This window comes from Candida metapsilosis (genome assembly GCF_017655625.1).
Source record: "Candida metapsilosis strain BP57 chromosome Unknown scaffold2, whole genome shotgun sequence".
NCBI lineage: Eukaryota > Fungi > Ascomycota > Pichiomycetes > Serinales > Debaryomycetaceae > Lodderomyces > Lodderomyces metapsilosis.
Genome location: NW_027138160.1, coordinates 569,173 through 596,298, shown reverse-complemented (window position 1 = coordinate 596,298; position 27,126 = coordinate 569,173). Strand labels below are relative to the sequence as shown.

At 41.4% G+C, this 27,126-nt stretch overlaps 6 protein-coding genes across 6 annotated transcripts; 3 read left to right on the top strand and 3 right to left on the bottom strand. All coding sequences in view use genetic code 12, as the record gives it.

Moving 5' to 3' along the window:
- Positions 1 to 204: 204 nt before the first annotated feature.
- Positions 205 to 3,108, top strand: ALA1 (alanine--tRNA ligase; the record flags this gene model as incomplete). The annotated part of the gene is made up of 1 exon (XM_067690552.1): positions 205 to 3,108. The coding sequence occupies one exon, from the start codon at positions 205 to 207 to the stop codon at positions 3,106 to 3,108; it is 2,904 nt and encodes a 967-aa protein (XP_067549006.1).
- A 53-nt stretch (positions 3,109 to 3,161) lies between these two features.
- On the bottom strand, positions 3,162 to 4,544 carry I9W82_001769 (mitochondrial 37S ribosomal protein uS2m; the record flags this gene model as incomplete). The annotated part of the gene is made up of 1 exon (XM_067690550.1): positions 3,162 to 4,544. The coding sequence occupies one exon, from the start codon at positions 4,542 to 4,544 to the stop codon at positions 3,162 to 3,164; it is 1,383 nt and encodes a 460-aa protein (XP_067549005.1).
- Positions 4,545 to 4,764: 220 nt separating this feature from the next.
- SBA1 (Hsp90 cochaperone) lies at positions 4,765 to 5,469 on the bottom strand (the record flags this gene model as incomplete). The annotated part of the gene is made up of 1 exon (XM_067690549.1): positions 4,765 to 5,469. The coding sequence occupies one exon, from the start codon at positions 5,467 to 5,469 to the stop codon at positions 4,765 to 4,767; it is 705 nt and encodes a 234-aa protein (XP_067549004.1).
- A 781-nt stretch (positions 5,470 to 6,250) lies between these two features.
- Positions 6,251 to 7,276, bottom strand: I9W82_001767 (uncharacterized protein; the record flags this gene model as incomplete). Its single annotated transcript, XM_067690548.1, has 1 exon — positions 6,251 to 7,276. One exon carries the CDS (start codon positions 7,274 to 7,276, stop codon positions 6,251 to 6,253), a length of 1,026 nt encoding a protein of 341 aa, XP_067549003.1.
- A 4,325-nt stretch (positions 7,277 to 11,601) lies between these two features.
- On the top strand, positions 11,602 to 21,720 carry I9W82_001766 (uncharacterized protein; the record flags this gene model as incomplete). Its single annotated transcript, XM_067690547.1, has 7 exons — positions 11,602 to 17,190; positions 17,259 to 18,671; positions 18,802 to 20,157; positions 20,279 to 20,545; positions 20,641 to 20,791; positions 20,889 to 21,176; positions 21,506 to 21,720. 7 exons carry the CDS (start codon positions 11,602 to 11,604, stop codon positions 21,718 to 21,720), a joined length of 9,279 nt encoding a protein of 3,092 aa, XP_067549002.1.
- Positions 21,721 to 22,078: 358 nt separating this feature from the next.
- Positions 22,079 to 27,119, top strand: I9W82_001765 (uncharacterized protein; the record flags this gene model as incomplete). The annotated part of the gene is made up of 7 exons (XM_067690546.1): positions 22,079 to 22,246; positions 22,806 to 22,961; positions 23,387 to 23,542; positions 23,630 to 24,243; positions 24,481 to 24,819; positions 24,967 to 25,993; positions 26,133 to 27,119. The coding sequence occupies 7 exons, from the start codon at positions 22,079 to 22,081 to the stop codon at positions 27,117 to 27,119; spliced, it is 3,447 nt and encodes a 1,148-aa protein (XP_067549001.1).
- Positions 27,120 to 27,126: the final 7 nt, after the last annotated feature.

The window sequence follows — 27,126 nt, the reverse complement described above, 5'->3', positions numbered from 1 at the left end:
CTTGATATTAGTTGATATTACAGTTAGAAGTACAGCCTATATATATATATATTACAGTATCTTGTATCTTGTACTAAAAGAAAGATCAGTTGATATTTGATTCATTAGTTGATATTCAATCAGTTGAAGATGAAAAAAAAAAAAAAAATTGATTAACTCTTCTACTCAAAAGCCTTACAGAGTTGTATACTTTACCACAGTTGTATGATCAGAAGGACATTCACTAGAATAATGTCTACATCATCTACACTCAACACATCCGAACAATGGACTGCTTCAAAAGTCAGATCCACTTTTTTAGACTATTTCAAAGATAAGAGACAACACACCTATGTTCCATCATCATCAGTTGTTCCTCACAACGATCCCACTTTATTGTTCGCCAATGCTGGTATGAATCAGTATAAACCAATCTTCTTAGGTACAGTTGATCCAGCTAGTGATTTTGCCAAGTTGAAAAGAGCTGCTAATTCACAGAAATGTATTAGAGCTGGTGGTAAACACAATGATTTAGAAGATGTGGGTAGAGACTCTTACCATCATACTTTTTTCGAAATGCTTGGTAATTGGTCATTTGGAGACTACTTCAAAAAGGAAGCCATTGCTTGGTCTTGGGAATTATTGACTGAAGTTTATGGGTTAGAAAAGGATAGATTATATGTTACATACTTTGAAGGTGATGCAAAATTGGGTTTAGACGCTGATTTGGAAGCTAAACAATTTTGGTTAGACGTTGGAGTTGCTGAAGACCATATTTTGCCAGGTGATTCAAAGGACAATTTTTGGGAAATGGGTGATCAAGGTCCATGCGGTCCTTGTTCCGAGATTCATTATGATAGAATCGGTGGAAGAAATGCCGCTTCTCTTGTTAATATGGATGATCCTAACGTGTTGGAAGTATGGAACGTTGTTTTCATGCAATATAACCGTGAAGCTGATGGATCATTAAGACCATTGCCACACAAACATATTGATACTGGTATGGGATTTGAAAGATTGGTTTCAATCTTGCAAAACAAGTCTTCCAACTACGATACTGATGTATTTTTACCAATTTTTGAAAAGATTAGAGAAATTACTGGAGTTAGACCTTATACTGGTAAGTTTGGTACTGACGATAAAGATGGTATCGATACTGCATACAGAGTTATTGCTGATCATGTTAGAACTCTTACATTTGCCATTTGTGATGGAGGTGTACCAAACAATGAAGGTAGAGGGTATGTTCTTAGAAGAGTTTTGAGAAGAGGATCTCGTTATGTTCGTAAGTACATGAACTATCCAATTGGATCATTTTTCCCACAATTGGTTGACATTGTTATTGAACAGAATAAACAAATCTTTCCCGAAATTGAATCTGGATCACAAGATCTTAAAGAGATTTTGAATGAGGAAGAATTGTCATTTGCCAAAACTTTAGATCGTGGTGAAAAATTATTTGAACAGTATGCCATCATTGCTTCAAAGACTCCAGAACAAACTTTGTCGGGTAAAGATGTATGGAGATTGTATGACACTTATGGATTCCCAGTTGACTTGACTAGATTAATGGCTGAAGAAGCTGGCTTGAAGATTGATGAACAAGGGTTTGAAGTCGCCAAGGAAGAGTCGAGAGAAGCTTCTAAAGGTGGAGCTAATAAGAATGCCTCTTCATTGGTCAAATTGGATGTTCATGCCTTATCTGATCTTGAAGGTAAAGTTGCCAAGACCGATGATAGTGCCAAGTATGGACTTGACAACATCAAGGCTAAAGTTCTTGCTATTTACGATGGTAGCAAGTTTGTAGATACCATCCATCAAGATGAAGAAGGTACCCAATATGGTATCTTGTTGGATAAAACTCCATTCTATGCCGAACAAGGTGGTCAAGAATACGACACCGGTAAACTTGTTATTGACGGTAAAACTGAATTCAATGTTGAAAATGTCCAAGTTTATGCTGGTTACGTTTTACACACTGGGTTTGTTCTTGAAGGTAGTTTGAAAATAGGTGATGAAGTTATTGCCGCTTATGATGAATTGAGAAGATGGCCAATTAGAAACAACCACACTGGTACCCATGTTTTGAACTATGCCTTGAGAGAAGTTCTTGGTGACGATGTTGATCAAAAAGGGTCTCTTGTTGCCAAAGAAAAATTGAGATTTGATTTCAGCCACAAACAAGCATTGACTCCAAAGGAGTTGGAAAAAGTTGAAAATATCTCTAATCAATACATTAGAGATAACAAACAAGTTTATTACAAGGATGTGCCATTAGCTGATGCTAAAGCTATCAATGGGTTAAGAGCTGTCTTTGGAGAAACCTATCCTGATCCAGTCCGTGTTGTATCCATTGGTGTCCCCGTTGATGATTTACTCCAAGATCCTCAAAATGAAGAGTGGAGATCATTATCAATTGAATTCTGTGGTGGTACTCATGTTGCCAAGACTAGTGAAATTAAAGATTTGGTCATTATTGAAGAATCAGGTATTGCTAAAGGTATAAGAAGAATTGTTGCCGTTACTGGTCACGATGCTCATGCAGTGCAAAGAATTGCTAAAGAATTTGGTGATGAATTGGACCAAGCTAATGAATTACCTAATGGACCAGCCAAGGAAAGCAAGGTCAAGGAATTGGGTGTTGCTTTGAAGAAATTGTCAATTTCAGTATTGGATAAGCAAAAATTGACTGAGAAATTCAACAAGGTTGATAAATCAATCAAGGAACATCAAAAGAGTATACAAAAGGAAGAAAGTAAAAAGACTCTTGATGTGGTTAAGAAATGGCTTGATGCTGATAACAAGTCCGAGTTTTTAGTTGCTCATGTCCCTATCAACGCCAATGCCAAGGCCATTACTGAAGCATTCAATTTAGTCAAGAAGCAAGACAAGACTAAATCGTTGTACTTGTTAACTGGACAAAATGATAAAGTTGCTCATGGGTGTTATGTCAGTGATGAAGCCATTGCTAAGGGTGTTGATGCTAGTGTGTTGGCTAAGTTGGTTAGTGAAAAGATTGGTGGTAAAGCTGGTGGTAAGGGTAACATTGTTCAAGGAATGGGTGACAAGCCAAGTGGTATTGATGATGCTATTGAAGAGGTGACTAAAGCATTCAAAGAGAAGTTGTAAGAAGCTAGACGTATATATACACCTAATTAATATACTTTGTATTTACAGTTTACTCACGCAACAGCACCTTCTTGGAAAGGATCTTGTTGTTCTTGCTGTTGTTCCAATAGTTGCTTTTCAGCTTGTCTTTCACTTTCTTTCAATTGCTTGATAATGTCTAATCTTCTCTTTACTCCTGCTTCAGCTGCTTTCGACATTACTCCAAGCATCAAATTAACCGACCTAACATTTTTATCATTACATGGAATTGGATAGGTGATTAAACTAGGTTCCATATCGGTATCACAAAGGGCAATAGTTGGAACGCAAGCAGATAAACATTCTTTAATACAGTTTCTATTCTCAACTGGATTCAACAAAATGACCAAATCTGGTTTAATAATTGAGTTTGAAGTGACTTGAGAGTTGATTGGTTTATTCTCCATATCAATTTGTTGTTTCATTGATGGGTCTTTGATTTGTCTTGACACTTCAATATAATTGGTGATTGTACCAGGTATCCATCTTTTTGACACATAGTAACTCTTGGATCTATCAGCAGCAGCCACCAATGACTCTTGAATTGACCAGTTCTTATGAGTACCAACAAATAGTATGACACCACCCTTTTCACTGATTCCTTCGATCACTTTACAAGCAGTCTGCAATTGAGAAATAGTTTGATTCAAATCAATCAAATGGATCCCATTATAAGTTCCATATATGAATGGTTGGTAATTGGATCTGAATGAAGAAGTAGCATGACCAAGATGACAACCAGCGGCCATCAAGTTGGAAATGGTGGTTTGCTTAATACTTGGTGGGTTTGTGGTGTCTCTTTGTGGCTTGTAGATATTTTCAAGCTTTGAACCCAATGCACCACTAGTTCTAAGGTGATTGAGTTGTCTCAAGTAAAGTTCTTGTTCTGAGTAATCTTTGTAATCAGGAGTAGGTTTCAAATTGGGAAATTGTGAAGTATATTGATTCGACATTGATGAAGTTTTAGCGTCTGAATCCTTGGAACTTCTCTGCCCACCACTAATTCTATTATTCCTTTGAGCCCAAGGTCTATTTTCAATAATATCATCAGTTAAATGCATATTGTTGGTCATATATTCTCGCAACTGTTCATCAAGTTGTTTAATCTTGTCTTTGGAAATCTTGGAAATATCTTGATTCAATTTCGCAATACGTTCATTTATTAAGCTAGTCGGGGTCTTGTTTAACACATTGATGAGTTCTTTAGATTTTTCAGTTAATTCCCGAATTTGTTTTGATTTTTGAATCGCTTCTTCTTCCCTAGCTAAAGCTTCAGCTATGGCTTGTTCTCGTAATTCTTTATGTGATAATGTGTGTTCGAGGTTTGCATTTGAAGGTGCTGCGTTTTGGATTGCGGGTTCAGCGTAGTATCTAACTAGTGACCTACTGAATGGTCTCCTAAGAGATGTCCTGAGCATAATCTGGTCTATGGATAACAACTTGTAAAAAAAAAAATTTTGGTGAAAAAAAATTTTTGGTGATAATTTTTTCGGTTTCACAAAAGACAATACGTTTACAGAGGTACAACATGAATCCACTACATACAATATTTGCTTGCTAGGACACTACCCAGATACGTCGCTTCTGTCACAAGATCTTAAACGAAATACATTAAAGAACTTTATTCTAAATACATGCCTAATTAGCTTCTTCTTTTACCTTTTCATTTTCTTCTGTTTGTTCCAGCTGTATTTCCTCTTCTCCTTCTTCTTCCTTACCAACGTCTGATGCCAACGAGCTAAAATCAATTCCACCTGGACCACCAGCACCACCAGCTTGACCCAATTGACTTGCTAAAGCACTCAAGTCAGGAGTTCCTCCAGCTCCTCCTGCTCCTCCCATACCACTCAAAAGCTGAGAAAAGTCCATTCCTCCTGGACCTCCAGCGCCACCCATTCCTGGCATACCACCCATTCCACCCATTCCGCCCATCAAATTGGCATCATCTTCCTTAGCTTCATCTTGTTCATCCTCATCCACCCATTTATCAAAATCAGTTTTGATATAGTGATATTTCAATTTTTCCTTGGTCAATCTTGGCCAGTACTCTTCTTGCAATTTCTTCTTTGATAATACAAAGAATAAGTGAGAACCGTTTTCTGTGTTAATTTTTGAATTATCAGGATCTATCTCTCCGTAGAATTCAATTTTCAACTCATAATGAGTGTCTTCATAGCTGGATGAGTCAGCTTTTACTGTAAGATACGTAGGTTGTAAATCAATGTTCAAATTTTTTGGATCAGTGATCTGCACTGTTAACAATATGATATTTTTATCAGCTTCTGAATCACTTGAACGTTGTGCCCATAAGACTGTTGGAGTTTGTGTTTTTGTAGATGACATGGCTATTTGTAAAAATCAATTGATTGGATATGTTAATTTTTTTAGTTAAGCTAAAGAGTATTATATCCAAAGTGTATTCTTTCTCTGGAGTAGTTTTGGTGTTGATGGAAATATTTGCAGTTGTCAATATTTTTTGTTCTCGAACCTTCTACGTTATATACAGGAAAACAAAACATAAAAGAATGAGACCCCTACCATACCAAAAGAGAACTTGGTCTCATAGCATGAATATGAGACCAGCATCCCAAGCAAAGAGTTGAAGACCTAGTTGAGATATTTCCTGAAGCACCCTAGAAGAATTTTCGTCTCTTCTCATTTGGTTACCCTCAATTTTCGTTCAAAGATTAACACTGTCCCCAAAGCCAAGCACGTGGGGGGCGGGGTGATCAGGCAGCTTTAACGGTGATTCTATAATCAAGATACATTATGGCTCAGTAGTAACTTACGTATCGAACTCTACAAGTTTCTACTCTTGATAAAATTTGCATGTTCAAAATTTTGCAGCATTGTCTTTACAAAAAATTAAAACAGCACCAAATCCCAATTAAATAGATAACAAGTGAACTTGTGAATGCATCAGGTTACACCGTCTCACTTTCCATACACATCAACCAGCAACTCACACGCATTATTTCTACATTTACAATGACATGATCTAAAAAGTTGATTGTACCGAAATTTATAAACTAAAAACTGAAAGATATTATAAAGATTATATTGTGTTAACACCGAAGAACAGACAAAAATGATTCACGTTGTAGCAAAGCGAGATTTCATCAACCTAAGAAGTTGGTACTGTTGGGAAGGTTGGTGGGTTTTGACAAACACATTTACCTGGAATGACCTTGTTTGGAACATCACCCTTGTAATGGACAGCACCCAATGGTGTTGAAAACAAACCAGCACTATCATCAGTAACTCTTTCAAACTTAGCTGGGTCATATCCTTTACCAATGTTGAAATGTTGACTGACCGAGTCAAATAATCCACCCGTTAAGGTCAAAATACCAGTGTTTGAATCATATGAATAAGCTTTGTCAGAAGCCGAAAGTGAAACTGAAAGACCAATTTTGTTACCATTACCAAAACCAGCAACATTGAAGGTAGCAGGAGAGCTCAAGGGTTGGACGTTAATTGAACTTTCAGAATCAGCCAAGTAAAATTGTTGAGATGGAGCAATTGGCAAAAAGGCATTTGAGATACGAATGGTAGATTTAGCATCAGCAACAATACATCCACTACCTTGAATGGACGTGACTTGGTTGTACAAGGTGTTGTGGAAGCAAATTGAACCATCATTGACAATGGTTTGCAATGGACTACCCAAGTTTGCATTAGCTCTTGATCTGCTGTTTTGGTAAATAACAACAGTTCCTGAATTGTACCAGTTAGGAGCAGCAAGGGTCATGGTTGGAGGAGTACCACCATCAGCGGCCAAGAAGAACAGACCAGTATTTCTAAATGAAGCACCTTGAAGGACAAAAGATGGAGCCAAAGTGCTTTGCAAAGCATTAAATGAAACAATACCATTGTTTTCGATGTTGTTCCAGAAACCCCACAAGTTTACTTGCAAACCAAGGGTAGAATCAGTGGAGGAAATGTAGAAACCAGCATCTTGATCAACAGTCAAACCACCAACAATGTTTGAGAAGCCATTGTTAACAACTGAATAGGAAGCGCCATCTTTGATATGAATATCTCCAACGGAAAGGTCAATAGGACCTTTAACAACAGTTGGTTTGGCAATTTCAAGAGCAGCAACAATTTGAAGAAGAACCAAGAGTGGCAAAATGAACGACTTGAACATCTTTTGAAGGTTTTAGTAAGCGAATGTGTGGATGCGACTGATAAGATAGAGTTTGGCTGTTTCAAAGGGTAGGAAATTAAGGTGGCTATTTATAATTTGGGAATCAGAGATTTTCAAGCTTGTGATGAAATTACACCCCAATTCAACGAATACAAAACATTCTAATATACACATTAGAGAACAAAGTTCTTTATGACAGTGAAAAAGAACAAAAATCTGAAAAGACGGGAACACTTTGCACCCGGTTATGAGAGGTAAACAAGTGTCATTTTAGGTTTGCGTGTTTTTGTAACTGATGATTTCAACACATAGTTATGCCAAGGACCATTGTTTTACTAATATCCGTTCAAAGTTTGGAAAGGCGTGTTCTAGAACAATTTGAATAGTTAGTTTATCATATATGAAAAACACCGAATCTTTACATAGTCGTTGCATTGAGATTGAAGAAAGAAAACCCTTGGGAAAGAAGGGCCCTTCGAAATCCTTAGGTTCAAGTGTTGAAGTAATTTCCAATAATAAAACTACAGCTCTACGTGATCATTTTGGTTGCTGGTATAGTTAAAGGGTAAGGGTGTAATAGCTTTGTTTATCCAAAGGTGTGACTTCTTACCAAGTACTTTGTGATATATCCGACATCGCTTCGTTTATACGCCCAACAATTTTTACAAGTGTACATTGCTGAGAGGAGATGCAAACGCCTGATGAAAAGAATTTGCATTTGCGTTTAGAGTGCAACCCATCGGGCTTCACGTATGCATTCGATTGCCTTACAAAAACTCTTGGTTCTCCATTGTTCAACATGCAAACGAAGGATAAAAAATTGGCTTAGAGAAACGTATTGTGTAAACAAAAAACTTAGGCGAAAACATGCATGAAGCGTTTGTGTCGTTAAAAGAAACCTCACTTTCAAATAATGCTCTCTAATTTCCTATTATAATTCTAGCGTTTCAATTGTTCACAATACGATAATGTACAGTACCCATTGTTGTGTTTTCCAAACATGAAATTCCGACTCTATTCAAGCTCTTCTTCGTTTTTTTTTACGAGCTTCACAAAAGAGTACAGCTATATCAATCAAAGGGCCAAAAAGGAAGTAAAGATGAGGGAAGCAAGACATCCACTTTTAAAAAGTCGAGTAGTCTGCAATATGTGATGCACTGCAGCGCTAATGGATCTAGGAAATATGTATAGGAGATCGAATCTCTAGTTTTCGTAAAAAGCTAGTAATGGGGTAAGTTACACAAACAAATATCTTTAGTAACTGACTCTCTTTCTTCAGTTATTTGCATGACTTCTGTAATAACAAAAGGGGAAGCAGTAGTATAGGGCTACAGCATAAGCTAGTAGATTACAACAATAGAATCATTGCTTACCCGTAGAAAAGACAATATTGCTGTTTCCATGCGAGAGAAGCGGATATATGGCTGAATGACTTTGTGTTATCAATCCAAAAATAGAAATGCCTCCACGCTTCACCCAAGCTCGTCAACTTTGTATTTGTGCTCCATAGAACGTGCTCTTTTCTTCGTCATTAGTACAAGCCAATTTTAGCCACGGGAGGGTCTTGATCCCTTGCTTGGCTCAACCCTTTAGGGTAATTAAGAAAGATAATCCTCAATAAAGGTTATCTTTCATTTCGAGGTAAGGAATTCAATTCCTGTATCAACCAAGACAGAGTCTGCTCGCATAGGGATGAACAAGTTGCGTGCAGAGTTAGGCTAAATAATCTTCCCAGAAAATCGAGTCAAAACAGCAATAGAAGTAGATTCAGTTATTATATTTTCTATATTGTATTTCTATTGTTGAAAACAATAGAATTTAGCATTCCCGTGTCTCCCCTATTCCGGCTCTTATACCGCAGCCCAAGACACAAAAAGGACTTTAAATGTTTGCTTTATTGAATTGAAATAGGCGAATAACTGAAAAGGAGATGACATTGAGTGTGGATTTAAGGATTACAGTCGAAGTGACACAACCCCCACCCCTCGCTCGCTTGGAAACCTTATTTTATTTTTAGTCGGCGAAATACCCTGGTTACTTGATTAACACTATAATACAATAAGAGCACCACGTTTCAACAAAATAAATCTAAGTACTATTTTTAAGTCTCCTAGATATTGTTCTAACCATATTTGTAGAGCTTTATTTTTCAACTTCCTAAAATAACATTTGAATAATTTTGTGTCAATTCGCTATCCCCGGATTAACACTGATCGAAATCGTACACTATGTTACGTTTCAAGATGAGTTTTGACGAGTTCAACACAAAACAGACCTTTAGCAACTTTCGGTTTCCAAAGGCCATTTTTGCACTCTTTTTTTGTTGGGGGCGTTTGTTCCCAGCACTATTTCGCCTAATATAAATCCTATTGTTCCATAGAGCTATTGAAATTAAAACAAGAAACAATGTTATTGTTGTTTCGTAAAGTCGTGATCAGTCGTAGAAAAAAATATTAAAATACTTTGCTCCTTTACTTGATTTTCATCTACAGATGACAAAATATCTTAGTATCAGGGGGGGATGCAATGTCAGATTAGAGGCTTCTATGATTTACCCTTGCATGCACTGCATTTCCTTTAAATATCACTTCATTGAGCTGTATTCCACTGTCTATATTTATCTACTAGGCTTATTCAATCGTATTTGAACGTCACTATTGTTTAAGGAATTTCATGTGCAGAATGTTTTCTCCCAAGCTCTGTTATATTATATTCTTGGGCGGCCGAATGCATAACCTATGCATATGTTCTTTTGTTCTCAAATGGTTACACAATGTCATGCAATAATGACTGGGACACACAGAGAATTCTTAGAGTGACGTATCATTAAACTACACGTTATGCATCACGCCTCACTTTCGTAATCTCGAAATCGCCGGAGCGAAACTAATTTGCACACACACATCCATCGCTCATGCAGCTGCAGATTATATTATGAAGCAACTTAACCACCAATCTTTCCTTCCAATAGTATTTCAATAACCATTTCTAAAACAAAATATCTACTAATGGAATGTTTTTTTCTGTAAAACAAGCAAAGGGTATCAATGAGTATCGTAGTAATAGTGCTAGTGAGAAAACAAATGTAGTGAAGAGTACCAGACCAATAGAGTTGATTTTAGTTTACTTGGACGTGAAGAAAAGGTGATTGACTTTGTGTACCTTTCAAGAAACAACTTTGAATAAAATTACCTAATACGTCTATTGTTAAACCTTAAACGAGGCGCTTGTTCTATTTTCATATTGGTAGATAGAAATGGCAACAGAAAAGAATATAATAGAGTAGCGGGAATTATTTTAGTTACACAAGGGCTATGTATTTGTACCCGTCTTGTTTGGAAGAGGCTTTGAATTGTAGCATTAGGAAATGCTTTGTCAAAGTTACCTGCTACACAAAGCGTTTTCGTAAAGTTCACTTCCCAATACTTTACTCTTAAATACAGTAACAAGATATTTATTCTAGTGTCAGTTTTGCTAACCCTTGCATTAATTACTAGTCAGATTTTGCCATGGTACTACGAGTACGGAAAGAATCGGTCTGTACAAGCAAAATGTCTTCCAAAACTCGAAGATGCTCCTGGCTATTTTCATATTTTCTACCCTAATTTTCAAGCAAACGTTTGTTCACTTGAGCAGTAGAAGACCATTCCCATTAGTCACCAAAGGCAGCCACTTGCAGACCTTGATTTTCAATTTTGGCAAGAAGTGCCGGTTGCTATTTTTGTATTTAAACGTATTCACTAGTATTCTTCATGATTAGTTTTAACTCCGCCCGTAATGCAATGGCAGAAAATAAGTTTCACAAACTTGGATCACCACAAAAGAGAAAGTACTATAGGTTGAAGCAAATTTCTCTATTTTCTGAAATTAGCAAGTATGAACTCAAGCATGGGTACTACAACTTTCGCCAAACTGATTACTGACAGGCCTCTGGAAGATGAAAATGAAACAATAAACAAGGGTGGTTCTAGTGTCAAGTAAACAATCAACGCTTCGCTAATTATAAACAAGCAATGAAGACATGATCTACACCGCGTTTTGTAATTTGAAAGAAGCTGTTAAAGGGTAGTTTAGACATTGTTCTTGGCGGGAATTCATTGTTAAATTTCATTGTTCGTTTTCGTTTATTTTCCATCAGAAAAAGCACTTTTGCAGCCTCAAACGCATCTCTCCAATTCTAGAACTTTTAACCAACAAAATCTTCATTCAACAACAACCATTGTTGGAAGGGTCATAACTATTAAAAATTGACTTAAATAGAATCTGGTTTCCTCTGATGAACTAAGTTTGCCTCAAACCCTCTACTGTATATTATCTTCAAAGCAATGACAGGGTTATTTACCAACGTTGCATGGCTTGCAACATTTATGATTGTTGCACTCACCAATGCTGCGCAAGTGTCAAACATTTTTCAAAGCTTTGATAATTTAGTTTTTGCTCCTGCTGCTGCTTACACCCTCAAAGTTCCTTATGCCCCTTCTTGGAATGCCACATTATCATGGAAGATTGAAGGTTCCAAGGTTAAGGCTGGTGATACATTTACGTTGAACATGCCTTGCGTCTTTAAATTTACAACATCCAATCCAAGTGTTGACTTGAAAGTTGGAAATACCGTGTTTGCTACCTGTAAGTATGCTCCTGGTGATTTGGTTGTTCCATATTCACAATTGCAATGTACCGCAGCTGATGCTGTTACTGACGGTTCAACCGCAAGTGGAAAAGTCACGTTCCCCATCACATTCAATGTTGGTGGATCAGGAAATGCAGTTGATTTACAGGACTCGAAATGTTTTACTGGTGGAGAGAACACAGTGACATTTAACGATGGTGATAAGAAGTTAAGTACTCAAGTCGATTTTGACAGTGGCTCCTATTGGAATGATGCTACTAAACAAGACCCTGCCGTTCAAGTTGCTGCTACTCGAACTGTTCCTTCTTTGAACAAACAACAGTTTTATCTACTTGGTCCCCAGTGCCAGTACGGTATAGTTAGTGGAAAATTAGGTATCAAGTCAAACGCAGGTTGGCACGATTGTTCAACAATGCATGCTGCTTTAACAAATCAATTGAATGCTTGGTATTTCCCAGAAAGTGCAGATAAATTTTCCTTCACGACAACATGTAACTCTAGGGGATTAACCGTAACTTACTCGAATGTTCCACAAGATTACCGACCATTCATTGACATTTTGGTTGAGCTCCAACAAGGAGCTAGCAATGACGTCTATTATACGAACCAGTACCAATGTAGGTACGAGAGCGAGAAAAGGGCTGACCTTGGTTACACATGGGGTACCTACAATAATTCAGAAGCTGGGTCGAATGGAAATGAAATCAAGGTAATCACATCAACATATTATGGGTCCACGACTTTAATTACAACTTTACCATTTGACACGACTCCTGGAAGCACCGAAACAATCGTTGTGGAGGTTCCAATTCCTACAACAACTATAACTACAACATACGATGGGGATTCAACTTCATACACTACAATAACTGCCACACCAGGTGAAACTGCTACCCTCATTGAGTATGATCCTGTGGAGCACACCACCACCTGGACAACTACCAAGTCCGATGGATCTGTAGAAACCGACTCAGGAATAGTGTCACAGAGTGGATCATCATTCACCACCATCACAACTTTCCCACCACCAATTCAAACTGAGTACACTACCACTTGGACCACTACCAACAGTGATGGATCTGTTGAAACCGACTCTGGTATTGTTTCTGAATCTGGCTCCTCGTTTACTACGATCACTACTTTCCCACCACCAGTTCAAACTGAGTTCACTACCACTTGGACCACCACCAACAGTGACGGATCAGTTGAGACCGACTCTGGCATTGTTTCCGAATCTGGATCATCATTCACTACCATCACCACTTTCCCACCACCAGTTCAAACTGAGTTTACTACCACTTGGACCACCACTAACAGTGATGGATCTGTTGAGACCGATTCTGGCATTGTTTCCGAATCTGGATCATCATTCACTACCATCACCACTTTCCCACCACCAGTTCAAACTGAGTTTACTTCCACTTGGACTACTACTAAGTCAGATGGATCAGTTGAAACCGACTCTGGTATTGTTTCTGAATCTGGTTCCTCATTCACCACCATCACCACTTTCCCACCACCAGTTCAAACTGAGTTTACTTCCACTTGGACTACGACTAAGTCAGATGGATCAGTTGAAACCGACTCTGGTATTGTTTCTGAATCTGGATCGTCATTCACCACTTTGACTACATTCCCACCACCAGTTCAAACTGAGTTCACTTCCACTTGGACCACCACTAACAGTGATGGATCTGTTGAGACCGATTCTGGCATTGTTTCCGAATCTGGATCATCATTCACTACCATCACCACTTTCCCACCACCGGTTCAAACTGAGTTCACATCCACTTGGACTACGACTAAGTCAGATGGATCTGTTGAGACTGACTCTGGTATTGTTTCTGAATCTGGTTCCTCATTCACCACCATCACCACTTTCCCACCACCAGTTCAAACTGAGTTTACTTCCACTTGGACTACGACTAAGTCAGATGGATCAGTTGAGACCGACTCTGGTATTGTTTCCGAATCTGGATCGTCATTCACCACCATCACCACTTTCCCACCACCAGTTCAAACTGAGTTCACTACCACTTGGACCACCACCAACAGTGACGGATCAGTTGAGACCGACTCTGGCATTGTTTCCGAATCTGGATCATCCTTTACCACCATCACCACTTTCCCACCACCGGTTCAAACTGAGTTTACTACCACTTGGACTACGACTAAGTCAGATGGATCTGTTGAGACTGACTCTGGCATTGTTTCTGAATCTGGATCGTCATTCACCACTTTGACTACATTCCCACCACCAGTTCAAACTGAGTTCACTTCCACTTGGACCACCACTAAGTCAGATGGATCAGTTGAAACCGACTCTGGTATTGTTTCCGAATCTGGATCATCATTCACTACCATCACCACTTTCCCACCACCAGTTCAAACTGAGTTTACTTCCACTTGGACTACTACTAAGTCAGATGGATCAGTTGAGACCGACTCTGGCATTGTTTCTGAATCTGGTTCCTCATTCACCACCATCACCACTTTCCCACCACCAGTTCAAACTGAGTTTACTTCCACTTGGACTACGACTAAGTCAGATGGATCTGTTGAGACTGACTCTGGCATTGTTTCTGAATCTGGATCGTCATTCACCACTTTGACTACATTCCCACCACCAGTTCAAACTGAGTTTACTACCACTTGGACCACCACTAACAGTGATGGATCTGTTGAGACCGATTCTGGCATTGTTTCTGAATCTGGATCGTCATTCACCACTTTGACTACATTCCCACCACCAGTTCAAACTGAGTTTACTACCACTTGGACCACCACTAACAGTGATGGATCTGTTGAGACCGATTCTGGCATTGTTTCCGAATCTGGATCATCATTCACTACCATCACCACTTTCCCACCACCGGTTCAAACTGAGTTCACATCCACTTGGACTACGACTAAGTCAGATGGATCTGTTGAAACCGACTCTGGTATTGTTTCTGAATCTGGATCGTCATTCACCACTTTGACTACATTCCCACCACCAGTTCAAACTGAGTTTACTACCACTTGGACCACCACTAACAGTGATGGATCTGTTGAGACCGACTCTGGCATTGTTTCCGAATCTGGATCATCATTCACTACCATCACCACTTTCCCACCACCAGTTCAAACTGAGTTTACTTCCACTTGGACCACCACCAACAGTGACGGATCAGTTGAGACCGACTCTGGCATTGTTTCCGAATCTGGATCATCATTCACTACCATCACCACTTTCCCACCACCAGTTCAAACTGAGTTTACTTCCACTTGGACTACTACTAAGTCAGATGGATCAGTTGAAACCGACTCTGGTATTGTTTCTGAATCTGGTTCCTCATTCACCACCATCACCACTTTCCCACCACCAGTTCAAACTGAGTTTACTTCCACTTGGACTACGACTAAGTCAGATGGATCTGTTGAGACTGACTCTGGCATTGTTTCTGAATCTGGATCGTCATTCACCACTTTGACTACATTCCCACCACCAGTTCAAACTGAGTTTACTACCACTTGGACCACCACTAACAGTGATGGATCTGTTGAGACCGATTCTGGCATTGTTTCTGAATCTGGATCGTCATTCACCACTTTGACTACATTCCCACCACCAGTTCAAACTGAGTTTACTACCACTTGGACCACCACTAACAGTGATGGATCTGTTGAGACCGATTCTGGCATTGTTTCCGAATCTGGATCATCATTCACTACCATCACCACTTTCCCACCACCGGTTCAAACTGAGTTCACATCCACTTGGACCACCACTAACAGTGATGGATCAGTTGAAACCGACTCTGGTATTGTTTCTGAATCTGGCTCCTCGTTTACTACGATCACTACTTTCCCACCACCAGTTCAAACTGAGTTCACTACCACTTGGACCACCACCAACAGTGACGGATCAGTTGAGACCGACTCTGGCATTGTTTCCGAATCTGGATCATCATTCACTACCATCACCACTTTCCCACCACCAGTTCAAACTGAGTTTACTTCCACTTGGACTACTACTAAGTCAGATGGATCAGTTGAAACCGACTCTGGTATTGTTTCCGAATCTGGATCATCATTCACTACCATCACCACTTTCCCACCACCAGTTCAAACTGAGTTTACTTCCACTTGGACTACGACTAAGTCAGATGGATCTGTTGAGACTGACTCTGGTATTGTTTCCGAATCTGGATCGTCATTCACTACCATCACCACTTTCCCACCACCAGTTCAAACTGAGTTTACTTCCACTTGGACTACGACTAAATCAGATGGATCTGTTGAGACTGACTCTGGTATTGTTTCTGAATCTGGTTCCTCATTCACCACCATCACCACTTTCCCACCACCAGTTCAAACTGAGTTTACTTCCACTTGGACTACGACTAAGTCAGATGGATCTGTTGAGACTGACTCTGGCATTGTTTCTGAATCTGGATCGTCATTCACCACTTTGACTACATTCCCACCACCAGTTCAAACTGAGTTCACTTCCACTTGGACCACCACTAAGTCAGATGGATCAGTTGAAACCGACTCTGGTATTGTTTCCGAATCTGGATCATCATTCACTACCATCACCACTTTCCCACCACCAGTTCAAACTGAGTTTACTACCACTTGGACCACCACTAACAGTGATGGATCTGTTGAGACCGATTCTGGCATTGTTTCCGAATCTGGATCATCATTCACTACCATCACCACTTTCCCACCACCGGTTCAAACTGAGTTCACATCCACTTGGACTACGACTAAGTCAGATGGATCAGTTGAGACCGACTCTGGCATTGTTTCCGAATCTGGATCATCATTCACTACCATCACCACTTTCCCACCACCAGTTCAAACTGAGTTTACTTCCACTTGGACTACGACTAAGTCAGATGGATCTGTTGAGACTGACTCTGGTATTGTTTCCGAATCTGGATCGTCATTCACTACCATCACCACTTTCCCACCACCAGTTCAAACTGAGTTTACTTCCACTTGGACTACGACTAAGTCAGATGGATCTGTTGAGACTGACTCTGGTATTGTTTCTGAATCTGGTTCCTCATTCACCACCATCACCACTTTCCCACCACCAGTTCAAACTGAGTTTACTTCCACTTGGACTACTACTAAGTCAGATGGATCAGTTGAGACCGACTCTGGCATTGTTTCCGAATCTGGATCATCATTCACTACCATCACCACTTTCCCACCACCGGTTCAAACTGAGTTCAAACTGATCACACTTGGACTACCACCAACAGTGATGGATCAGTTGAAACCGACTCTGGTATTGTTTCTGAATCTGGCTCCTCGTTTACTACGATCACTACTTTCCCACCACCAGTTCAAACTGAGTTCACTACCACTTGGACCACCACCAACAGTGACGGATCAGTTGAGACCGACTCTGGCATTGTTTCCGAATCTGGATCATCATTCACTACCATCACCACTTTCCCACCACCAGTTCAAACTGAGTTTACTACCACTTGGACCACCACTAACAGTGATGGATCTGTTGAGACCGATTCTGGCATTGTTTCCGAATCTGGATCATCATTCACTACCATCACCACTTTCCCACCACCAGTTCAAACTGAGTTTACTTCCACTTGGACTACTACTAAGTCAGATGGATCAGTTGAAACCGACTCTGGTATTGTTTCTGAATCTGGTTCCTCATTCACCACCATCACCACTTTCCCACCACCAGTTCAAACTGAGTTTACTTCCACTTGGACTACGACTAAGTCAGATGGATCTGTTGAGACTGACTCTGGTATTGTTTCCGAATCTGGATCATCATTGACCACTTTGACTACATTCCCACCACCAGTTCAAACTGAGTTTACTACCACTTGGACCACCACTAACAGTGATGGATCTGTTGAGACCGATTCTGGCATTGTTTCTGAATCTGGATCATCATTCACTACCATCACCACTTTCCCACCACCAGTTCAAACTGAGTTTACTTCCACTTGGACTACTACTAAGTCAGATGGATCAGTTGAAACCGACTCTGGTATTGTTTCTGAATCTGGATCGTCATTCACCACTTTGACTACATTCCCACCACCAGTTCAAACTGAGTTCACTTCCACTTGGACCACCACTAACAGTGATGGATCAGTTGAAACCGACTCTGGTATTGTTTCCGAATCTGGATCATCATTCACTACCATCACCACTTTCCCACCACCAGTTCAAACTGAGTTCACATCCACTTGGACTACGACTAAGTCAGATGGATCAGTTGAAACCGACTCTGGTATTGTTTCCGAATCTGGATCGTCATTGACTACCATCACCACTTTCCCACCACCAGTTCAAACTGAATACACTACTACATGGACCACCACCAACAGTGATGGATCAGTTGAAACCGACTCTGGTATTGTTTCCGAATCTGGATCATCATTCACTACCATCACCACTTTCCCACCACCAGTTCAAACTGAGTTTACTTCCACTTGGACTACTACTAAGTCAGATGGATCAGTTGAAACCGACTCTGGTATTGTTTCTGAATCTGGATCATCGTTCACTACCATCACTACTTTCCCACCACCAGTTCAAACTGAGTTTACTACCACTTGGACCACCACTAACAGTGATGGATCTGTTGAGACCGACTCTGGTATTGTTTCCGAATCTGGATCATCATTCACTACCATCACCACTTTCCCACCACCGGTTCAAACTGAGTTCACATCCACTTGGACTACGACTAAGTCAGATGGATCAGTTGAAACCGACTCTGGTATTGTTTCGTGGATCATTCTGGACGGATGATGGATCAGTTGAGACACTCTGGTAAATCTGGATCTTTCACTACATCACCACTTTCCCACCACCAGTTCAAACTGAGTATACTACTACTTGGACTACGACTAAGTCCGATGGATCAGTTGAGACTGACTCTGGTATTGTTTCTGAATCTGGATCTTCATTCACTACCATCACCACTTTCCCACCACCAGTTCAAACTGAGTTTACTTCCACTTGGACTACGACTAAGTCAGATGGATCTGTTGAGACTGACTCTGGCATTGTTTCTGAATCTGGATCGTCATTCACCACTTTGACTACATTCCCACCACCAGTTCAAACTGAGTTCACTTCCACTTGGACCACCACTAAGTCAGATGGATCAGTTGAAACCGACTCTGGTATTGTTTCCGAATCTGGATCATCATTCACTACCATCACCACTTTCCCACCACCAGTTCAAACTGAGTTTACTTCCACTTGGACTACGACTAAGTCAGATGGATCTGTTGAGACTGACTCTGGCATTGTTTCTGAATCTGGATCGTCATTCACCACTTTGACTACATTCCCACCACCAGTTCAAACTGAGTTTACTACCACTTGGACCACCACTAACAGTGATGGATCTGTTGAAACCGACTCTGGTATTGTTTCCGAATCTGGATCATCATTCACTACCATCACCACTTTCCCACCACCAGTTCAAACTGAGTTTACTTCCACTTGGACCACCACCAACAGTGACGGATCAGTTGAGACCGACTCTGGCATTGTTTCCGAATCTGGATCATCATTCACTACCATCACCACTTTCCCACCACCAGTTCAAACTGAGTTCACATCCACTTGGACTACGACTAAGTCAGATGGATCTGTTGAGACTGACTCTGGCATTGTTTCTGAATCTGGATCGTCATTCACCACTTTGACTACATTCCCACCACCAGTTCAAACTGAGTTTACTACCACTTGGACCACCACTAACAGTGATGGATCTGTTGAGACCGATTCTGGCATTGTTTCCGAATCTGGATCATCATTCACTACCATCACCACTTTCCCACCACCGGTTCAAACTGAGTTCACATCCACTTGGACTACGACTAAGTCAGATGGATCAGTTGAGACCGACTCTGGCATTGTTTCCGAATCTGGATCATCATTCACTACCATCACCACTTTCCCACCACCAGTTCAAACTGAGTTTACTTCCACTTGGACTACGACTAAGTCAGATGGATCTGTTGAGACTGACTCTGGTATTGTTTCCGAATCTGGATCGTCATTCACTACCATCACCACTTTCCCACCACCAGTTCAAACTGAGTTTACTTCCACTTGGACTACTACTAAGTCAGATGGATCTGTTGAGACTGACTCTGGTATTGTTTCTGAATCTGGATCGTCATTCACCACTTTGACTACATTCCCACCACCAGTTCAAACTGAGTTTACTACCACTTGGACCACCACTAACACAGTGATGGATCTGTTGAGACCGATTCTGGCATTGTTTCGAATCTGGATCATCATTCACTACCATCACCACTTTCCCACCACCGGTTCAAACTGAGTTCACATCCACTTGGACTACGACTAAGTCAGATGGATCTGTTGAAACCGACTCTGGTATTGTTTCTGAATCTGGCTCCTCGTTTACTACCATCACTACTTTCCCACCACCAGTTCAAACTGAGTTTACTTCCACTTGGACTACTACTAAGTCAGATGGATCAGTTGAGACCGACTCTGGTATTGTTTCCGAATCTGGATCGTCATTCACCACCATCACCACACCACCAGTTCAAACTGAGTTCACTACCACTTGGACCACCACCACAGTGACGGATCAGTTGAAACCGACTCTGGTATTGTTTCCGAATCTGGATCATCATTCACTACCATCACCACTTTCCCACCACCAGTTCAAACTGAGTTTACTTCCACTTGGACTACGACTAAGTCAGATGGATCTGTTGAGACTGACTCTGGCATTGTTTCTGAATCTGGATCGTCATTCACCACTTTGACTACATTCCCACCACCAGTTCAAACTGAGTTCACTTCCACTTGGACCACCACTAAGTCAGATGGATCAGTTGAAACCGACTCTGGTATTGTTTCCGAATCTGATCATCATTCACTACCATCACCTTTTCCCACCACCAGTTCAAACTGAGTTTACTTCCACTTGGACTACTACTAAGTCAGATGGATCAGTTGAGACCGACTCTGGCATTGTTTCTGAATCTGGTTCCTCATTCACCACCATCACTTTCCCACCACCAGTTCAAACTGAGTTTACTTCCACTTGGACTACGACTAAGTCAGATGGATCTGTTGAGACGGACTCTGGCATTGTTTCTGAATCTGGATCGTCATTCACCACTTTGACTACATTCCCACCACCAGTTCAAACTGAGTTTACTACCACTTGGACCACCACTAACAGTGATGGATCTGTTGAGACCGATTCTGGCATTGTTTCTGAATCTGACTGTCATTCACCACTTTGACTACATTCCCACCACCAGTTCAAACTGAGTTTACTACCACTTGGACCACCACTAACACAGTGATGGATCTGTTGAGACCGATTCTGGCATTGTTTCCGAATCTGGATCATCATACCATCACCACTTTCCCACCACCGGTTCAAACTGAGTTCACATCCACTTGACTACGACTAAGTCAGATGGATCTGTTGAAACCGACTCTGGTATTGTTTCTGAATCTGATCGTCATTCACCACTTTGACTACATTCCCACCACCAGTTCAAACTGAGTTTACTACTGGACCTACTACTAAGTCAGATGGATCAGTTGAGACCGACTCTGCATTGTTTCCGAATCTGGATCATCATTCACTACCATCACCACTTTCCCACCACCAGTTCAAACTGAGTTTACTTCCACTTGGACCACCACCAACAGTGACGGATCAGTTGAGACCGACTCTGGGATTGTTTCCGAATCTGGATCATCATTCACTACCATCACCACTTTCCCACCACCAGTTCAAACTGAGTTTACTTCCACTTGACTACTACTGTCAGATGGATCAGTTGAAACCGACTCTGGTATTGTTTCTGAATCTGGCTCTTCCTTCACTACCATCACTACCTTCCCACCACCAGTTCAAACTGAGTTTACTTCCACTTGACTACGACTAAGTCAGATGGATCTGTTGAGACTGACTCTGGCATTGTTTCTGAATCTGATCGTCATTCACCACTTTGACTACATTCCACCACCAGTTCAAACTGAGTTTACTACACCACCACAACAGTGATGGATCTGTTGAGACCGATTCTGGCATTGTTTCTGATCTGAGTCATTCACCACTACATTCCCACCACCAGTTCAAACTGCTTACTACCACTTGGACCACACTAACAGTGATGGATCTGTTGAGACCGACTGGCATTGTTTCCGAATCTGGATCATCATTCACTACCATCACCACTTTCCCACCACCGGTTCAAACTGAGTTCACATCCACTTGGACCACCACTAACAGTGATGGATCAGTTGAAACCGACTCTGGTATTGTTTCTGAATCTGGCCTCGTTTACTACGATCACTACTTTCCCACCACCAGTTCAAACTGAATACACTACTACTTGGACTACTACCAACAGTGACGGATCAGTTGAGACCGACTCTGGTATTGTTTCCGAATCTGGATCGTCATTGACTACCATCACCACTTTCCCACCACCAGTTCAAACTGAGTTTATTCACTTGGACTACTACTAGTCAGATGGATCAGTTGAAACCGACTCTGGTGTTGTTTCCGAATCTGGATCATCATTCACTACCATCACCCTTTCCACCACCAGTTCAAAACTGGAGTTTACTCACTGACTACGACTAAATCAGATGGATCTGTTGAGACGGCTCTGGTATTGTTTCTGAATGGTTCCTCTGATTCACCACCATTCACCACCATCACCACTTTCCCACCACCAGTTCAAACTGAGTTTACTTCCCGGACTTGACTAAGTCAGATGGATCTGTTGAGACTGACTCTGGCATTGTTTCTGAATCTGACTGTCATTCACCACTTTGACTACATTCCCACCACCAGTTCAAACTGAATACACTACTACTTGGACCACTACTAAGTCCGATGGATCAGTTGAGACCGACTCTGGTATTGTTTCCGAATCTGGATCATCATTCACTACCATCACCACTTTCCCACCACCAGTTCAAACTGAGTTTACTACCACTTGGACCACCACTAACAGTGATGGATCTGTTGAGACCGATTCTGGCATTGTTTCCGAATCTGGAATCATCATTCACTACCACCACTTTTCCGACCACCGGTTCAAACTGAGTTCACTCCACGGACTACGACTAAGTCAGATGGATCGTTGGAGACTGACTCTGGCATTGTTCCGAATCTGGATCATCATTCACTACCATCACCACTTTCCCACCACCAGTTCAAACTGAGTTTACTCCACTTGGACTACGACTCAAGTCAGATGGATCTGTGAGACTGACTCTGGTATTGTTTCGAATCTGGACGTCATTCACTACCATCACCACTTTCCCACCACCAGTTCAAACTTTCTTCCACTTGGACTACGACTGGATCTGAGACTGGCTCTGGTATTGTTTCTGACTGGTTCCTCATCACCATCACCAATTTCCCACCACCAGTCAAACCGAGTTTACTCCACTTGGACACGACTAAGTCAGATGGATCTGTTGAGACCCTGACTCTGGCATTGTTTCTGAATCTGACGTCATTCACCACTTTGACTACATTCCCACCACCAGTTCAAACTGAGTTCACTTCCACTTGGACCACCACTAAGTCAGATGGATCAGTTGAAACCGACTCTGGTATTGTTTCCTGAATCTGGATCATCATTCACTACCATCACCACTTTCCCACCCAGTTCAAACTGAGTTCACATCCACTTGACTTGACTAAGTCAGATGGATCAGTTGAAACCGACTCTGGTATTGTTTCTGAATCTGGCTCCTCGTTTACTACGATCACTACTTTCCCACCACCAGTTCAAACTGAGTTCACTACCACTTGGACCACCACCAACAGTGACGGATCAGTTGAGACCGACTCTGGCATTGTTTCCGAATCTGATCATCATTCACTACCATCACCACTTTCCCACCACCAGTTCAAACTGAGTTTACTTCCACTTGGACTACTACTAAGTCAGATGGATCAGTTGAAACCGACTCTGGTATTGTTTCCGAATCTGGATCATCATTCACTACCATCACCACTTTCCCACCACCAGTTCAAACTGAGTTTACTTCCACTTGGACTACTACTTAAGTCAGATGGATCAGTTGAAACCGACTCTGGTATTGTTTCTGAATCTGGTTCCTCATTCACCACCATCACCACTTTCCCACCACCAGTTCAAACTGAGTTTACTTCCACTTGGACTACGACTAAGTCAGATGGATCTGTTGAGACTGACTCTGGCATTGTTTCTGAATCTGGATCGTCATTCACCACTTTGACTACATTCCCACCACCAGTTCAAACTGAGTTTACTACCACTTGGACCACCACACAGTGATGGATCTGTTGAGACCGATTCTGGCATTGTTTCTGAATCTGGATCATCATTCACTACCATCACCACTTTCCCACCACCGGTTCAAACTGAGTTCACATCCACTTGACTACGACTAGTCAGATGGATCTGTTGAGACTGACTCTGGTATTGTTTCTGAATCTGGATCGTCATTCACCACTTTGACTATTCCCACCACCAGTTCAAACTGAGTTCACTTCCACTTGGACCCACAGTGATGGATCAGTTGAAACCGACTCTGGTATTGTTTCCGAATCTGGATCATCATTCACTACCATCACCACTTTCCCACCACCGGTTCAAACTGAGTTCACATCCACTTGGACTACGACTAAGTCAGATGGATCAGTTGAAACCGACTCTGGTATTGTTTCTGAATCTGGTTCCTCATTCACCACCATCACCACTTTCCCACCACCAGTTCAAACTGAGTTTACTACCACTTGGACCACCACCAACAGTGACGGATCAGTTGAGACCGACTCTGGCATTGTTTCCGAATCTGGATCATCATTCACTACCATCACCACTTTCCCACCACCAGTTCAAACTGAGTTTACTTCCTTGGACTACTAAGTCAGATGGATCAGTTGAAACCGACTCTGGTATTGTTTCTGAATCTGGATCGTCATTCACCACTTTGACTACATTCCCACCACCAGTTCAAACTGAGTTTACCACCACTTGGACCACCACAACAGTGATGGATCTGTTGAGACCGATTCTGGCATTGTTTCCGAATCTGGATCATCATTCACTACCATCACCACTTTCCCACCACCGGTTCAAACTGAGTTCACATCCACTTGGACTACGACTAAGTCAGATGGATCAGTTGAGACCGACTCTGGCATTGTTTCCGAATCTGGATCATCATTCACTACCATCACCACTTTCCCACCACCAGTTCAAACTGAGTTTACTTCCACTTGGACTACGACTAAGTCAGATGGATCTGTTGAGACTGACTCTGGTATTGTTTCCGAATCTGGATCGTCATTCACTACCATCACCACTTTCCCACCACCAGTTCAAACTGAGTTTACTTCCACTTGGACTACGACTAAGTCAGATGGATCTGTTGAGACTGACTCTGGTATTGTTTCTGAATCTGGTTCCTCATTCACCACCATCACCACTTTCCCACCACCAGTTCAAACTGAGTTTACTTCCACTTGGACTACGACTAAGTCAGATGGATCTGTTGAGACTGACTCTGGCATTGTTTCTGAATCTGGATCGTCATTCACCACTTTGACTACATTCCCACCACCAGTTCAAACTGAGTTCACTTCCACTTGGACCACCACTAAGTCAGATGGATCAGTTGAAACCGACTCTGGTATTGTTTCCGAATCTGGATCATCATTCACTACCATCACCACTTTCCCACCACCAGTTCAAACTGAGTTTACTTCCACTTGGACTACTACTAAGTCAGATGGATCTGTTGAGACTGACTCTGGCATTGTTTCTGAATCTGGATCGTCATTCACCACTTTGACTACATTCCCACCACCAGTTCAAACTGAGTTACTACCACTTGGACCACCACTAACAGTGATGGATCTGTTGAAACCGACTCTGGTATTGTTTCCGAATCTGGATCATCATTCACTACCATCACCACTTTCCCACCACCAGTTCAAACTGAGTTTACTTCCACTTGGACCACCACCAACAGTGACGGATCAGTTGAGACCGACTCTGGCATTGTTTCTGAATCTGGTTCCTCATTCACCACCATCACCACTTTCCCACCACCAGTTCAAACTGAGTTTACTTCCACTTGGACTACGACTAAGTCAGATGGATCTGTTGAGACTGACTCTGGCATTGTTTCTGAATCTGGATCGTCATTCACCAGCGACTTCATTTCCCACCACCAGTTCAAACTGAGTTTACTACCACTTGGACCACCACTAACAGTGATGGATCTGTTGAGACCGATTCTGGCATTGTTTCCGAATCTGGATCATCATTCACTACCATCACCACTTTCCCACCACCGGTTCAAACTGAGTTCACATCCACTTGGACTACGACTAAGTCAGATGGATCAGTTGAGACCGACTCTGGCATTGTTTCCGAATCTGGATCATCATTCACTACCATCACCACTTTCCCACCACCAGTTCAAACTGAGTTTACTTCCACTTGGACTACGACTAAGTCAGATGGATCTGTTGAGACTGACTCTGGTATTGTTTCCGAATCTGGATCGTCATTCACTACCATCACCACTTTCCCACCACCAGTTCAAACTGAGTTTACTTCCACTTGGACTACGACTAAGTCAGATGGATCTGTTGAGACTGACTCTGGTATTGTTTCTGAATCTGGTTCCTCATTCACCACCATCACCACTTTCCCACCACCAGTTCAAACTGAGTTTACTTCCACTTGGACTACGACTAAGTCAGATGGATCTGTTGAGACTGACTCTGGCATTGTTTCTGAATCTGGATCGTCATTCACCACTTTGACTACATTCCCACCACCAGTTCAAACTGAGTTCACTTCCACTTGGACCACCACTAAGTCAGATGGATCAGTTGAAACCGACTCTGGTATTGTTTCCGAATCTGGATCATCATTCACTACCATCACCACTTTCCCACCACCAGTTCAAACTGAGTTTACTTCCACTTGGACTACCACTAAGTCAGATGGATCGTTGAGACCGACTCTGGCATTGTTTCTGAATCTGGTTCCTCATTCACCACCATCACCACTTTCCCACCACCAGTTCAAACTGAGTTTACTTCCACTTGGACTACGACTAAGTCAGATGGATCTGTTGAGACTGACTCTGGCATTGTTTCTGAATCTGGATCGTCATTCACCACTTTGACTACATT